At 37.0% G+C, this 15,293-nt stretch overlaps 1 protein-coding gene across 1 annotated transcript; it reads left to right on the forward strand.

Moving 5' to 3' along the window:
* The first annotated feature begins 12,222 nt into the window (after positions 1 to 12,222).
* On the forward strand, positions 12,223 to 13,161 carry LOC140512870 (olfactory receptor 5P1-like). The gene has a single exon (XM_072622239.1). It carries the CDS (start codon positions 12,223 to 12,225, stop codon positions 13,159 to 13,161), a length of 939 nt encoding a protein of 312 aa, XP_072478340.1.
* Positions 13,162 to 15,293: the final 2,132 nt, after the last annotated feature.

Consider the following 15,293-nt stretch of genomic DNA (forward strand, 5'->3'; position numbering starts at 1 on the left):
GGAAATGGCTGAATACATTATGGTATATGAATGTAATGGAGTACTATGGCACCATAAGAAATGATGAACAAGAAGACTTCAGAGAGGCCTGGAAGGACTTATATGATGTGATGCTGAGTGAAAGGAGCAGAACCAGGAGAACTTTGTGCACAACAATGACCACAGTGTGTGACAGTTTTTTCTGGTAGACTTGGAACTTCATAAAAATGCAAGAACTTAAAAAAAAATTCCCAGTGGTTTTCTAGGACAAAATGCCTCTCATACTCAGAGAAAGGACTATGGAATTCATTCACAGAATGTAGCAGATCATGTTAGTGTGTGTGTGTGTGTGTATGTGTGTGTGTGTCTATCATATATTGATTTGTTATATGATTTCTTCCATTTATTTTAGTTCATCTACACAGCATGACTATAGTGAAAACGCATTCAATAGGAAAGTATATGTAGATCCTATACAGAACTGTATGCCATCTTGGGGAGGGAGGGAGGTGGGAGGGGTAAAAATCTAAGTTTTATGGTAGTGATTATAGAACATTAAAATTAATTAATAAAAAAATAAATAAAAAAGAAAATACTTAAATCTATTAGAGGAATAACAAGGTTTTAATAGTAAATTTGATTTTATGATTGTCATTTAATCAGGAACTAGAACATGTATAGAAAGGCATATAAGCTACTTAAGACTTGCTTCAAAAGATGTTCCTTAGCCAATGTGAAATTATAGTCATATCTGAAACTGATCATTGGAGCTTGCTATTTTAAGATTTTATGGGACTATTAAGTGACCATTCTTCTGAGTCTAACTCAAGAATGGATAGCAAGAAAGGCAGTCTGAACCACTGATCCATGATGCCAGTGAACCTGTGAGATGCTAGTATGAACTGCAAAAAGATGATCACATGGGAAGGTTGAGAGAGTGACTGTTCAGCTTGGACTGAGGTAGGATTCTCTTGACTCAATTTCTCCACTGATGCCTGGCAGACTTTAAGCCTGGCTGAATGTCAGTTGATGATCTACTCCTGCCTGGAATTGACATGAAGTTAGGGAGATGTTGTTCTCCTGAAATGTCTACTCATAGTGACAATTTCCTATAATCAAAAGTTTTGTAAGCTTAATACCATCTCTATTAAACAATAGATTGTTGATAGGGAAACATATGAGTTTAAGTCCAAAAATTAAGCTGTTAGGCTTAGGACTTTAGACCAACAACAGTAAATTAGGGTCTTTTAATTCTTAGTAATAGTGTGGAGACAAATCAGGTCAAGGGCTTGTGAAGTTAGTATATACAGTTATTATTATTATTTTTGTTTCAATTGGTTAATGTTAAAATAAAAATGGCTTGTGGTCTATATTGTAAATGCTTTAAAAGAAGCATCACATGACCAGAAGTTGGAATTGTTTTATGAGGTGATATGTGCTGTGTTAAAAATGACTAATTATTGTATTTATGTAAGTACTGGAGTCTGTTATAGACTCCTTAGTGAAAACTTATCTTCCTAATGGTGTAATGAATAGTAAATTAATGTAAAATGTAAAAACTGGGTTCTAATGGGAATTACTTTAACATGACAATTGGCCAAAGTTTCGATTTTGGTTTTGTAACAGTGATAAGTGTATAAATCTTAGGAATGGTCATATAAAATTGTATTAAGGTCAGTTTTGTAGGAGAGTAGACATCTGGATTTCCACAAGGATATAAAGGGAAGAAGATGCTGTGATGCTGTTCAAGATGGATTGAATGAGCGTCCAGACCAGAAAACTTCATCAGAACATGTTCCTCCCCAGACAGCTATATGAGATGGAACCTCTGAATGGATAATTCATTGATCTACCCCTGTGTTTTGAATCACTGTATTTGTATGTATGAAAGGGGACTGACCCCTTTTAATTTGTCAATGCGTCAGTCAACTTTGCTCCCTTACCATATTTGTATAAAGGGGAGATAGATGAAGGGAAGAATTCATAGGGGAAAGAATGTGAGGAGATATTTATTGGATTTAGATGTGGAAACAGGAATTTTAATAAAGAAAAAAAGGGAGTTTGTGGGAAGCTAAATCTCTCTTCCTGCTGTATGAAAATAGATGACAATGGAAAGGCAGTAAAATAAATCACTAGGAATGTTAGAAAATTGTCTCACATTCCAGTTCAGACTTGGGCATCACCATTTAATACTTCTCTGGTCCTTGTTCAGAGATAGCTGGTGGAAATAGCTATTATGGTTTGAGCTCATCACCATCAGTGGAGTTATACTCCTCCCAGTTTTTCTCCCTTGAATGTTACAACTAATATCCAGACTAGTACAAGATTCCCTTTCAAAGATGATTAGGCCAGAAACTAAAGCTGAAGGGTCTGTCAGACTCATGGTCCTAAAGAACCAAGGTTGGGCACCAATCGAAGATAGTGGAGAAGAAGATAGGAAGGATGATTTAGCAGAGTCAGCCTTCCAAGAGTGGTATGAAGGGTCTTCAGAGGGACAAAAATAAGAGGAGAGATTGAGTGAAATCAGGTTAAGTGAAGAGCCCTCAGGCATGAATTCTCCAAAACCCCCACCCTTCCTGCCAAAGCTAAAATAACTAAGTATCCCCCTTAGGCAAATAAAATGCTCCAGGATGGAGGAGAACCACCAATGTTCTGCATGCAATGTGATGTATCTGCACTCCCCTTTATGCCACATCAGCAGTCTTCCCTTAACTTCCATATTTGGTAACAAAACCCATCATTGGTGAGCAACAATCTTTCCCATGAGGTAGATTCCCGTGTTTAGATTGTAAGCCTGGATTCCCAGCCAATGGGAAGAGGGGCTTGTGGGCTTCCACATTAGAGACTCTATAATGCTGTACTCTGCTCCTTTCAGGTGCACTCCCTTGTTGACACCACCTATGGTCTCGAGGTAAGTGCCCCTTCTCATGAGATTGTAATAAATTCCTTTTTGCTTTCTACCTTGAGAAGCCTCTGAGTTTAATTTGAGTAAGGGTCTCTGTATCCCACATAATTAGGATTCGTAATCTATTTCTATTTGACCTTCACATTTCTAGATGACACTGAGTCTTTTCCAGCTACACCCCACCTTCTACATCTAATGAAGGTTTCTCTTTAGTCTACATCCTTGACTCTACCCTTGGATGGTGGGTTTTTTTCTGAGCATGGGTAGAAAGGAGAAGACAATGTGCTCTACTGTGTAACTTTCTTGATTCCCTCACCAGACAGAAATTGTCATTGGGCTCAACTTTTACCTAAAGGCAACAATTAGAATTAGACTTTTTTTTTTACCACATTTTGTGAAATTGTAGAATAAAAGTCAATGTGACCTTTAATCTCAGAGTTTTACAGCATAAAGAGCCTGACATTTTCCAATAATATAATTTCTTTGTCATATTTTGTGAGTAACTTGCCACTACCCTTCTCTCATCCCCTTTCCAATAATAAAACACATAATGTGGGTAGGTAGGTGGTGCAGTGGATAGGTCACCTGTGCAGGAGTCAGGAGGACCTGAGTTCAAATCTCACCTCAGATACTTGACACTCACTAGCTGTGTGACCTTGAGCAAGTCACTTAACCCCAACTGCCTCATCCTGGGTCATTTCCAATCATCCTGATGAATATCTGGTTACTGGATTCAGATGACTCTGGAGGAAAAGTGAAGCTGGTGACCTGCACAGCCCTCCCTCACTCAAAACAAAGTCAAGTGCAAGTCATGTCATCATTTCTCTGATGCCATGGTCTTCTCTGACAGTGAAGGATGAACACATAGAATAAAACACACATGAACTGGAAATTGTTGGTTATTGTGATCAACTACACTTTTAGCCTACAACATGTTGCAATACTAATTCAATAAAAAGTTTAACAAATTGGATAAAACAAGAAAACTTTTCAGTAAATACAAGCATTCCCTGCTAGGGAGAAAGAGAGGTGAAGAAAAGGCATATCAATAATATTATTAGTACTGAGTGGAAGGGTAATAATGACTAGTCTCACCAGACAAGATTCTCAGGCTGTGACCCCTACCAAAATGGATAGATGCTGTTTAAATGAAACCACCATACCTGCTCCAGTCCCTCTTGAAATTCTTGTACGTTATAACCAAGCTGACCCTCTCATCTGTGCACAACTTGCTTCTTAAAAATTTTTTCCAGGGGAAGGTGAAGGATCAAGAGAGTAAACCATGTGAAAGTCTAGGAATGGAGTAGTGAGTTTAGCATCCAGGTTTTAAGGAAGGATCTTTAGGATGCAGTTTAGCATTATGTAAGTCTCAGACTCAATCATCTGCTATGCCACATTTGGATGTGAACTTGGTAAGGAAGAATGATATGTAGAAGCTGTAGTGAGTATGAGCCTACTCTCCCCATAGCAAAAGGAGGTATTGAGGCGAACATACTCTTCCTCTAAATATTGGGGAGCGAGGAATATTGGTACTTCTGTGTTTGCTATATCTTCTGAGTAAATATCCCCATGTAAGACCTCATTGATATTGTTTGGACAAATGGAACTAGGGCGGTACCCAGTGTCAGCTAACAGTAGAAAAACACATTGCAAAGGGGTTTCATCCCATAGAATTAAATAAAAATATCCCCATAACCACTCAATGGCGCCTTAGAAAACTTAGGGAAAGATTTAGCTGGCATAGCTATGAAACAATAAGTCCAGACCATGCCCATGTATAAATATTATCTTAACTGTTATTACTCTAAATGTAATGGGATTCTTATCCAACGATCAGTAAATCATATCATGTATTTTTGCTATAAATCAAACCAGAATACAAGATGAAGGTATAGCTAAATGGAATATGATTTGGAAGGTTTTTGGGGGGAGAAATAAGAAGTAAGTTGGTGGAGATGATATTACCTTTGCCCAAAGTTACAAGAAACATTGCATGAGGCATGTTTTTCATTTGTATTGCAGAATTTGTCAAAATAGTTTGCAAAAAGACCACCACAAAAATAATTATAATATATGTGTCAACATTTTTTACAAAGAATGAGAGAGTAGAGAACTACTACATATGATTTCATAAGACCATCTCATTTAAAATTAGGTTATTTCATTGAGAAGAGCTCAGAAGAGTGAAAAATGTTTTGGGAAATATAATTTAATTTCATAAGCAATGAAAGACAGCAAGGACTGATGATGTAATTTCCTGGTTCAGAGTTGGGGAACCTTCAGTCTTGAGGCCACATGTGGCCCTCTAGGTCCTCAAGTGCAGCCCTATGACTGAATTCAAACTTCACAGAACACATCCCCTTCATAAAAGGATTTGTTCTGTAGAACTTTGACTTAGTCAAAAGGAAGCACCCAAGGACCTAGAAACCACATGTGCCTTCTAGGCCACAGGTTCCCCACCTGGGTCTGTTTCATTGAACACTTTCATATAATAGTTAAGAAGCTACACCTGAGTAATGCCTTTGGGTATTATGGCAAGCCACAAGATGGCAGCTTAAGCTTCAGATTCACAACATCACTCAACTGAAGATGTATAAAAACCCCTGCAGAACTCCAGCCCTGAGAATCCACCTTATTTTCCTAAAAATATGCAGGTTGTACTCTCATCTCTTAGATCTTCCCAATCTTTATATTTCCCTAGTGTCTACCTATGTTCCTGTCTATGGGTTTAGATATTCTAATAACTCCTAATTTGTCTGACTAAGGTCCCTGCCCTTTCGATCCTCTGTATTGATTTCCCCCTCAACTTCATCCTCCTTCCAAAAAAGTTAATTCAAGTGAAATTCTATTTAATATACTGAAAGCAAACTAAAAATAGGGTGTTGAGGCTTAAAGTAGTTGACTGTCTAAGTTCCAGTTTTTCCTGTGGTGTTCTGGGAAATAATAGGTTAATACATTTGCAGTTCTTTCTTAAAGAAGTTCTTTTAAGCTTCTCTGTTTCAAACAGAGGGGACAAGACCAAATCATCCCAACAAACTCAAGAATCTCTTATCTCCTTTCATGGTCAGGGAGTGAATGATCCCTATCTTCTGACCCTCACCTGCCTCACAGCATCTGTCAACCATCCTATAGAAAATCTCAGTGTCCTATATCATAAATGCTCTTGTATGCCAGAGAAATTTTGTCAGGGATCTTAAAAAAATTATTCATACTGCCTTCACATATGAACAATTGTCCTCACTGTGAATAGTGCCTCTGTTCTAGGATCTGCAATTTCTACTAAACTGAGTTTCATAGATGATCTTTTCCATCTCAGTTTTGTATATTTGTAATCAGTATGGATTATGGAATGGCCAAAATGGATTTGGGGAGGTGATGAGGACCAATTTTCATACTTAGTGAACACTGTGACAATCACAATTTCTACATGTTGATCTCACAAAAATTTTTTAGAAAGTAAGTGGCTGATCATACTAGTTTGGTTATATTGCTGTGCAATCTTGTTTCTCATTTTAAAAAAAATCTTCCATAAATATACACAAAGAAAAAATAAATGAAGGCTCTTGAGAATTTTGAGAACTTAGAAACTTCTCTGTGTTAGTAATTTAGTCAGTCCCAGTGGGTTGTAATTGACATTTTAATGATGTAGGTTACATTTGTTGTTAATGGGCTTATATTCCAAATGCTATTAAGCCCACCATAAATTGTTTGTGCTGCCATGCAGTGATCATTTCTTGGAGTCTAAAGTTACCATCTTTTGGCATCAGTAGGTACACTGCTGTTCTTGGTTTTGCTATAAAAATGCTAAGATTTCATTTTTGATTTGTAGTTCATTTAGGGGGACCTGTCCATTCCTCTTGCCAGGTCAGACTTTATACTCATTTCAGTTTTAGATGAGGCTTTAATGAATTTTTCTCTCCCTCTCTCCCTCCCTTCCTCCCTCCCCCCCACCTCTGTCTCTCTCTCTCTCTCAATGATTAAGAGACATTCATAATTTGGGTAATCAGATTTCTGGTCTGTTGTAGTGCTATATAAGGTCAAAGATTTGGAAGTAAGCTATACGTATGGGGAATGATTACAACATGGTACTAAGTAAATTCTGATTGACCACAGGTCACATCACATCTTGAAACCTCACTGCAAATAGTAAGTACCTGATAGAACATGGTTAGGTAAGGACACCTTAGGCAAAGATCTCTATGTGTGTATACATCAGTATATTTATTTGATTTATTACTTTTCTCCCGCTTTTCAGATTGAGGATTTAGGGTGAAGAATCTTAATGACATAGTTGTTTGATTTATTGGAAAGAGAATTGGACCTGAAATCGACAGAGCTGGGTTCGAATCCCACATCTGAATCTTACTGGCTCTGCTTGTGATTGTGGGAAAGTGATTATACCTCTGTTATCCTTGGTTGCCTCAGTTGTAAAATGAGAATAACAGTATTTTCCTCTAAAAATTGCGGGAAGAAAATAATTCATGAAATTTAAATTTCAGTATGGATTTATTAGAATTGCTGGTATCCAATTATTGTGATTATGTGTATCAGTAAGTACTCCAACATACATGGAGGGGCTGGCTATTACAGGTTCCCAGATATGCATTCATAAAAGGAAAGGCAACTTTTGAGGGGTTAATGATCACTTTAATCAAGCACATGTATCATTCCTTTAACCAAGCACATATATCATTCACCTAGTTCAGGGGAGTCAACACCCCGATCCCCAAAGTAATCAACAGATGGAGCTGGCTCTGTCTGGCAGTCATTCAGCAGACAGGTACAGCTGTCTGACAATTCCCGGAGAGGGAAGCATGACATCTAAGTTCTCAATATCTGGGGGCTCCTTAGCGGCTTCCCAGAATCCTCCTCTGGCACTCAAACTTTCTTACCAAAACTAAACCCCAAAGTAATCAACAGACATGGCTTCCTCTGCTTGACCACTTTAGTGGCTTCTCAGAGTCCTTATTTGCCAATCAAACCTTGTTACAAAAGTTAAACCCCCAAATAAAACCTCACCCTCAGAGTCTTTATACACTTTTTAGAGCCAGAGGGCATCACATCCATTGAGAACCAGTGCTTCATTAATAAAAGGCCTGGACCTTCTTACAAATCTTCCCAGACCCCACAAGGGGTAGGAAAGATCCACTTAGTCACATTCTAATAGAGGCACTATACTTCTTGAATATACTAAAACAAAAACAGCAAAAGATCCTACTTTACTTGCCATCACATTAGTTACTAATAAAAACGAGACTTGAGATTTTCAAAAATAAGTTGTCTTCCATTCAGCTAATATTTTTCTGTGCCCGCTATTCACAGGGAATCTGTCCTAGGTATTGGGGATTCAAAGGAAAAAAATGCAAAACAGTTCTTAATCTCACGGCACTTACATTCTATTGAAGAGGAAGGGATAAAATAGTTACACAGATAAGTAAATACAGGATAGGTTGAGGAGGACAGAATTTTAGAAACTAGACTTCCTGTAAGTGGTGACCCACTACTTGAGAAACAAAGGAAGCTTTAGATTCTAAGAAGCAGAAATGAAACAGTTCATTTTAAGGGTAGAGTATGGCATGTACAGAGGGACAGAAATGGGAGGTGAATTCTAAGTCTTGTGAACAGAAAATAGGCTGCTTGGGCTGGAATTTAGTGTATATGAAAGAGAATAAAATGAAATAAATCTGAAGAGGGACACTGGATTCAGATTGGACTTGACTCTAAATATCAAGCCAGGGAATTGTTATTTTGTTCTTAAGGCAATAAGGAATGTGTTCCAAGCTTTCGTAAGCAAGAGACATGGTCATTCATTTGCTTTTGGAACATCATTATTGTAGGCTTTCAGAGGAGAATTTAGAGAAAGAAGAGGCTGGATTTCTAATTAAGAGGCTTTTACAACAGTCAAAGTGAGAAGAGATACAAATCTAGGTTAAGGAGATGACTTTGTGAGTGGACATAAGATATGTGAGATCTGTTTGTATGTATATGTATAGTATGTGCATACATACTATACATACATACATGAGTATATATGTGTTTGCACATATAGATATATGATGTAAAATTGCCAAGATTTGGCAATTTTCTGGTTGGGGAAGGGAAAATGGAGAGAAGATGAGAGATTAATTCCAGGATTGCAAAGCAGGATACCTAGAAGGATGGTGGGGCACTGAGCAGAAATAAGAAATTATGGAGATAAGTGATTTTAAAATTGAAGGTTAAGAATAAGATGGGTTCTTTTTTGTGCCTGTAGAGTTTGAAATGCCTTGGAGATATCTAGGTACAAGAGTCCTACCATTATTAATGTATGGATTAGAGTTTAGGGTGGGATAGATAGATAGATAGATAGATAGATAGATAGATAGATAGATAGATAGATGGATGGATGGATGGATGGATGGATGGATGGATGGATGGATGGATGGATGGATGGATGGATGGATAGATAGATAGGTAGATAGATAGATAGATAGATAGATAGATAGGTAGATAGATAGATAGATAGATAGATAGATAGATAGATAGATAGATAGATAGATAGATAGATATAGATAGATAGATAGATAGATAGATAGATAGATAGATAGATAGATGGATGGATGGATTGGTGGATAGATTTGGTAGTAATTTAAGCAGAATAGTTTCTTCATGTGATTTGTGGAAGCTAATGAGCATATTGAGAAAGTACAGAAAAGTGGAGAGGGCTTGGGCAGACCCAGGGGGCACATGTATGACTAGGAGGGAGCACAAGGATCAAAATCTGCCAAAGGAGACTGAGAACAAAAGGTGAGGTAAGAAGACAGGTTAAGAGGAATTCTAGCACCAGCAGACCCAGTGTCATGAGGAGAAAATATTCATGAAGAATAGATGGTCTACATTGTCATGTGCTAGGTAGAGACCAAGAATCAACCAATCAACGGATTTAATTAAGAACCTACTATTCTTCAGGCATGTTCCTAGGTGGCACAGTGGATTGAGTATCTGGCCTGGAGTCAGGAAGACTCATTTTCCTAAGTTCGAATATGGTCTCTGACCCTTACTAGGTGTGATGCTGGGCAACTGACTTAACATTATTTACCTTAGTTCCTCTTCTGTAAAATGAGCTGGAGAAGGAAATGGCAAATCACTTCAATATCTTTATCAAGAAAACCCCAAAAGGGGTCACAAAGAGTTGGATATGAGTGAAAATAATTAAACAACAAAAAAAGACACAAATATGAAGTTTGAAACAATCCCTACCTTTTAGGAATTTAAATGAACATTTTTAAAAATTGGGTTTTATAAATTAAGAAATTATTCACAGTTTTGTGGACTGGTGGGGTCAGAAACCAGATTAGAATGGGCTAACCAGTAGGAGTAGAAGAAGTAGACTTAACAGGGGTAGATTTTTTCCACCCAAGAGCTAATTAGAAAAGGTGAGATATAAAATATGAAAACTTCCAGGGGGCAATTGAATGTTTTTAAAGGATTTGACAGATCTGAGCTTATTTTTAGGAAGAAAGAAAGAAGCATATAGAAAAAAGATTAAAAATTAAAGAAGAGTTGTCAATGGGGAAAGTTTAGGGTTGAAATGGGAAGGACTGGATTAATGAAACAAGTAAAGGAATTGACCCTAGAGAAAAGGACTATCTCTTTTTCACAGATTTTTGCAAAGACAATAAGGGATGATACTGAAGAGTTTAGAACTGTAAAAAATGAAAGAAAAGGGAGCCCACAAGAACAGCTTTTCTTTTTCCAGAAAAGTAGGATGTAAATTCCTCTCTTGAGAGGGAAGAGTGAATTAGATGTTGGAAAACTGACTCAACACTACAAATTTTTATTTAGTTAAGGCATCCTTTTCTCATGTTCACAAAGAAAGAACTGGACCATAGACCACAAAAGGGATGTTATAGTCAGATTCTTCCTAACCTGAATAGTATCTCAATCAATATTATATATTCTTTCTTCCTGTACTTAAAAGAAAAGAAAAAGGAGTTCAGAGTAAGAAAAACACTCCCAGAAAAATTAATGTTTAAGATAATTAATTTGGAATTTATAAAGCATCAACAAATGAAAACATTTCAAGATATTTTGGCATGGAAAAGAAATGTAATTTTATACATGTAAAGTTGTACTTCTCAGTTGTCTTTTATGTATTTTGAAAATGCTTTGTTTCTCTTTGCCTTTTCCCATGTCTATCACTACTCACCGAGCTACTTCTCCCCACTCACAGTGGAAGCACTCCTTTGTAAAAGATATGTATATAGTTAAGGCATACTAATCAACTGATCAAATCAGCCATGCTTGAGAAGGCATGTCTCATTCTGCAACTCTCTGCCAAAAAGAGGTACTTAATATTTCCACATCAGTCTTTTGAAGACATGATTTATCTCTCTTTTCCTCCAAGTGCAAAGATCTTTCAAAGTTGTTTCCCTTTTCATGAGTATTGTGGTCCTCACATACATTTTTCTTCCACTTCTACTGAGTTCACTCTGCATTAGTTAATAAAAGTGTTTCCATATTACTCTGTTGGTCATTTTCATCACTTTTTATGGTTCAATAAATTTTACCAAATTCCAGTACCACAATTTGTTCAGTTATTTTGCAATTGAAGTAAGCAATGTGTGAGCAGTATATGGTTACAGAAGGGTAAGCAAATGCTTTCTATTATTTTATGTGGAAGTAGCAGAGATTCCCAGGGGAAATTTCGCGTACTCCTTTAGGCTATGGACATCTAGCCTATTGTTAACCTTTTGTAGTAATACAAAGTTCTAAGAGCAAAATACAATGAGAAGACTTAGAATCCAGATTCTCCATTCCCTCTTTTGTAATTTTAGAGCACAAGCCTCATCTTGGAAACCAAGACTTTCCTCATAGTCAATTAGCATGAAGTGGATAACATCCTCAAAAGTGGAAAACTGTTCTGTGAGAGGTGAAAGATCACAAAACAGACTCTGTTTCTTTGGAATGGACTAACAATGGTGGTTACTTAGCAGAACTGCACTTACACAACTGGATATAGCCTTTCCATATATTTAAGAAAGGATTCTATATTGGAAATTCAACTGTCCTCTATACACTAATGGATTTTTTTACACTGTAAAAATGGGAAGAAAATTGGCAAATCATAGAGTATTGTAGATTAATGGGGAAAAACTGGAGAAAAATTTATTCATCTATGTTTTGCTTATGGATACCCTATACTTTGGAGCAAAGTATTGGAGTAAGACAGTAGAAGTGGCATGTCAGAGGTAGTCAGTGAATGCATACTGAATACATCAATAGACATATCCTAAGCTTAATCCTATATTCTATCTTAATCTCTTTTTCTTCTATCTAATAGATTCTCTTTCCAAGACATGTCTGGCCTTAACTGCACTCGTATGACTGAATTCATTATTTTGGGATTAACAGATGATCCAACCCTTTGTGTCATACTCTTTGTGATATTTCTGGGTGTCTATGCTGTCACTTTAGTTGGTAACTTTAGCATAATCACATTGATCAGAAGTAGCTCCCAACTTCACACTCCAATGTACCTTTTCCTCAGTCACTTGGCTTTTGTGGATATTGGATATTCCTCATCTGTCACACCTCTCATGCTCTTCAACTTCCTTGTGGACAAGACCTCAATCCCTCTGCGAGGCTGTGTGGCTCAACTTTGTTTTGTAGCCACCTTTGGAACAGCTGAGTGCTTTCTTCTGGCTGTGATGGCTTATGATCGGTATGTGGCCATTTGCAGCCCCCTACTCTACTCCACCAACATGTCTACCAAGATCTGTACTCTGTTACTCATCATATCCTATATGGGTGGCTGTGTAAATGCTTGGATTTTCACTGGTTTCTTATTGAATCAGTCCTTCTGTGGAACTAATAAAATTAATCACTTTTTCTGTGATTATGCACCACTTTTGAAGCTTTCCTATTCCCAAGATGACCTTGCTGAAATTCTTCCTTCTGCCTCTGCTGGGTCAGTAATTATGGTCACAGTGTTAATTATTCTAATCTCTTATGTCTACATCCTCTTTTCTGTCCTGAAAATAAGCTCCACTGAAGGGAGATCCAAAGCTTTCTCAACTTGCACCTCCCACCTCACAGCAGTCACTCTTTTTTATGGGACCAGTACATTCATTTATGTGCTGCCTAAGTCCAGCTACTCAACAGATGAGAATAAAGTGGTGTCTGTTTTCTACAGTGTAATCATCCCCATGTTGAACCCCCTGATCTACAGTCTAAGGAACAATGAAGTAAAAGGTGCCTTGAGAAAACTGATGAGCAGAAAACAGCTTTTTTCATGAATTCAACTCAATACACCAAGTATTTATTAAATACATACCATGTCTCAGGCACTATGTATAGTTTCCCAGATGCAAGGATGAAAATGAAACATTCCCTTCCTTGAAGGATCTAATAATCTATTGATATAATATCTTTGATTAAGCAGTAGCAATGAATGGGTTTAGGAAAGGCAAGTACTTTAACTCTTTTTGCCTCAGCTTCTTCCTTTGTAAAATGAGCTGGAGAAGGAAACAGCAAACCATTCTAGCATCTTTGCCAAGAAAATCCCATATGGGGTCAGAAAGAGTTGTACACAATTGAAATAACAACAATAAAAAATGCATTTCATTTTAATCAATTAAACTTTTGAATTTTATTACAAAGGTATAAAAATACATGAAATGTTCCAACAAACCTCCCACCTCTTCAAGGAGTAGGCAGAGATGTCTTCTCATAGCTCTTTGGGTCCATGATTGTTTTTTGGACTTTTATAGGACTCCTTTTCTATTGATTTTGGGGATTTGTTCTTTCCATTTACACTGTTATATTCACCGTGTGGTCAGCTAGGATATGCAATGGATAGAGTCCGTGTCCTGGAGTCAGGAAGACTAATGTTGCTGAGTTCAAATCTGGTCTTAGACATTTACTAGCTGTGTGAACACCAGAAAAGTCATTTAACCCCTTTTCTTTCAGTTTTATCACTATCACCTGTAAAATTAGCTGGTGAGGGAAATGCCTAACCATTCCTGTATGGTTGTCAAGAAAATCCCAAATGGGATCAGAAGGGGTCAGAAATGACTGAGCAACAACAAATTTCACTGTGTGAGTTGATTTCTTAGCTAGGCTAATCATCACTCTGTACTGCATCATGTAAATCTTTTCTATGTTTCTGTATTAATTAATATTCCCTTATGTTTATGTGCCACAATTTATTTAGCCATTCCTCAATCACTGGACTTATCCTTTGTTTCCAGTTCTTTTCTACCACAAAAGTGGTGCAGTAAACATTTTGGACTATGTGGGGACTTTCCTTTTATCAATGACCACCTTTGTGGCATAATACACCTGAAGAAATGTTTTGTTTTTCTTTGGGATACCTCTTAGCAAGGAGTGAGGAGGGAGAGATACAAGAAGAAATTTAAGTCATGTTAAAACAAAAGATACCTATAAAGAATCATTAAAAAAAACCAAAAATATTCACAACCTTACTTCTTCCTCCCTTTCCAACCTTATACTTTCCCCCATCTACGCAGTATACAATGTAGTTACACTGAAATGTTTGCCATTCCTGAAATGTGGCCCTTCATATTTTGTGTCTTTATACTACTTGTCTTGTGTGCCTGAAATGCTTTGTGCCCCCACCACTGCCACTTTGTTTCATAGGCCTTTTTCAAGAGATAGCTCAGATCTCATATTCTACAAGAAGTGTTTCCTCTCTAGATAATTGTAGCCTCCTCTCTAAGACTATTGCTCATCTACTGTGTATAATTTCTATGGACCTGGTTATTTACATGATAGCTCTCCCAATAGAAAGACTGTGACTGTGTTTTGCTTTTTTTCTGTATTACAAGTTACAGCATAGATCATAGCATGTAGTAAACTCTTAAAATTCTTGTTGACTGATGAAGCACTTGGTTATCCTCCTCTAGATGCTCTCCAGATTTTCAATATTTTCCTGAAATGAGGGCAAGTCTAAACATAGTGCTCTGAAATCTAGTCCAAAATCTTGGATCTTTGGGTATGTCAAACCCTAGGTTATTATGATCATTTACTACTGTGTGTTTAATCCATTCCACTGATCCATCACTCTATTTTTTAGCCAGTACCAGATTGTTTTGATGATTACTGCTTTTTAATACAGTTTGAGATCTGGTAGAGCTAGGCCATCTTCCTTCACTCTTTTTTCATTAATTTCTTTGATATTCTTGACCTTTTGTACTTCCAGATGAATTTTGTTATTATTTTTTCTAGCTCTGCAAAATAATTTTTGATAGTTTGATTGATGTGGCACTGAATAAGTCTATTAGTTTAGACCAAATTGTCATTTTTACTATATTGACTTGGCTTAACTATGGCCAATTAATATTTCTTTAATTGTTTAAATTTCACTTAATTGGTGTAAAGGATGTTTTGTAATTGTGTTCATATAGTT

Source organism: Notamacropus eugenii, chromosome 6 (genome assembly GCF_028372415.1).
Source record: "Notamacropus eugenii isolate mMacEug1 chromosome 6, mMacEug1.pri_v2, whole genome shotgun sequence".
NCBI classification, from domain to species: domain Eukaryota; kingdom Metazoa; phylum Chordata; class Mammalia; order Diprotodontia; family Macropodidae; genus Notamacropus; species Notamacropus eugenii.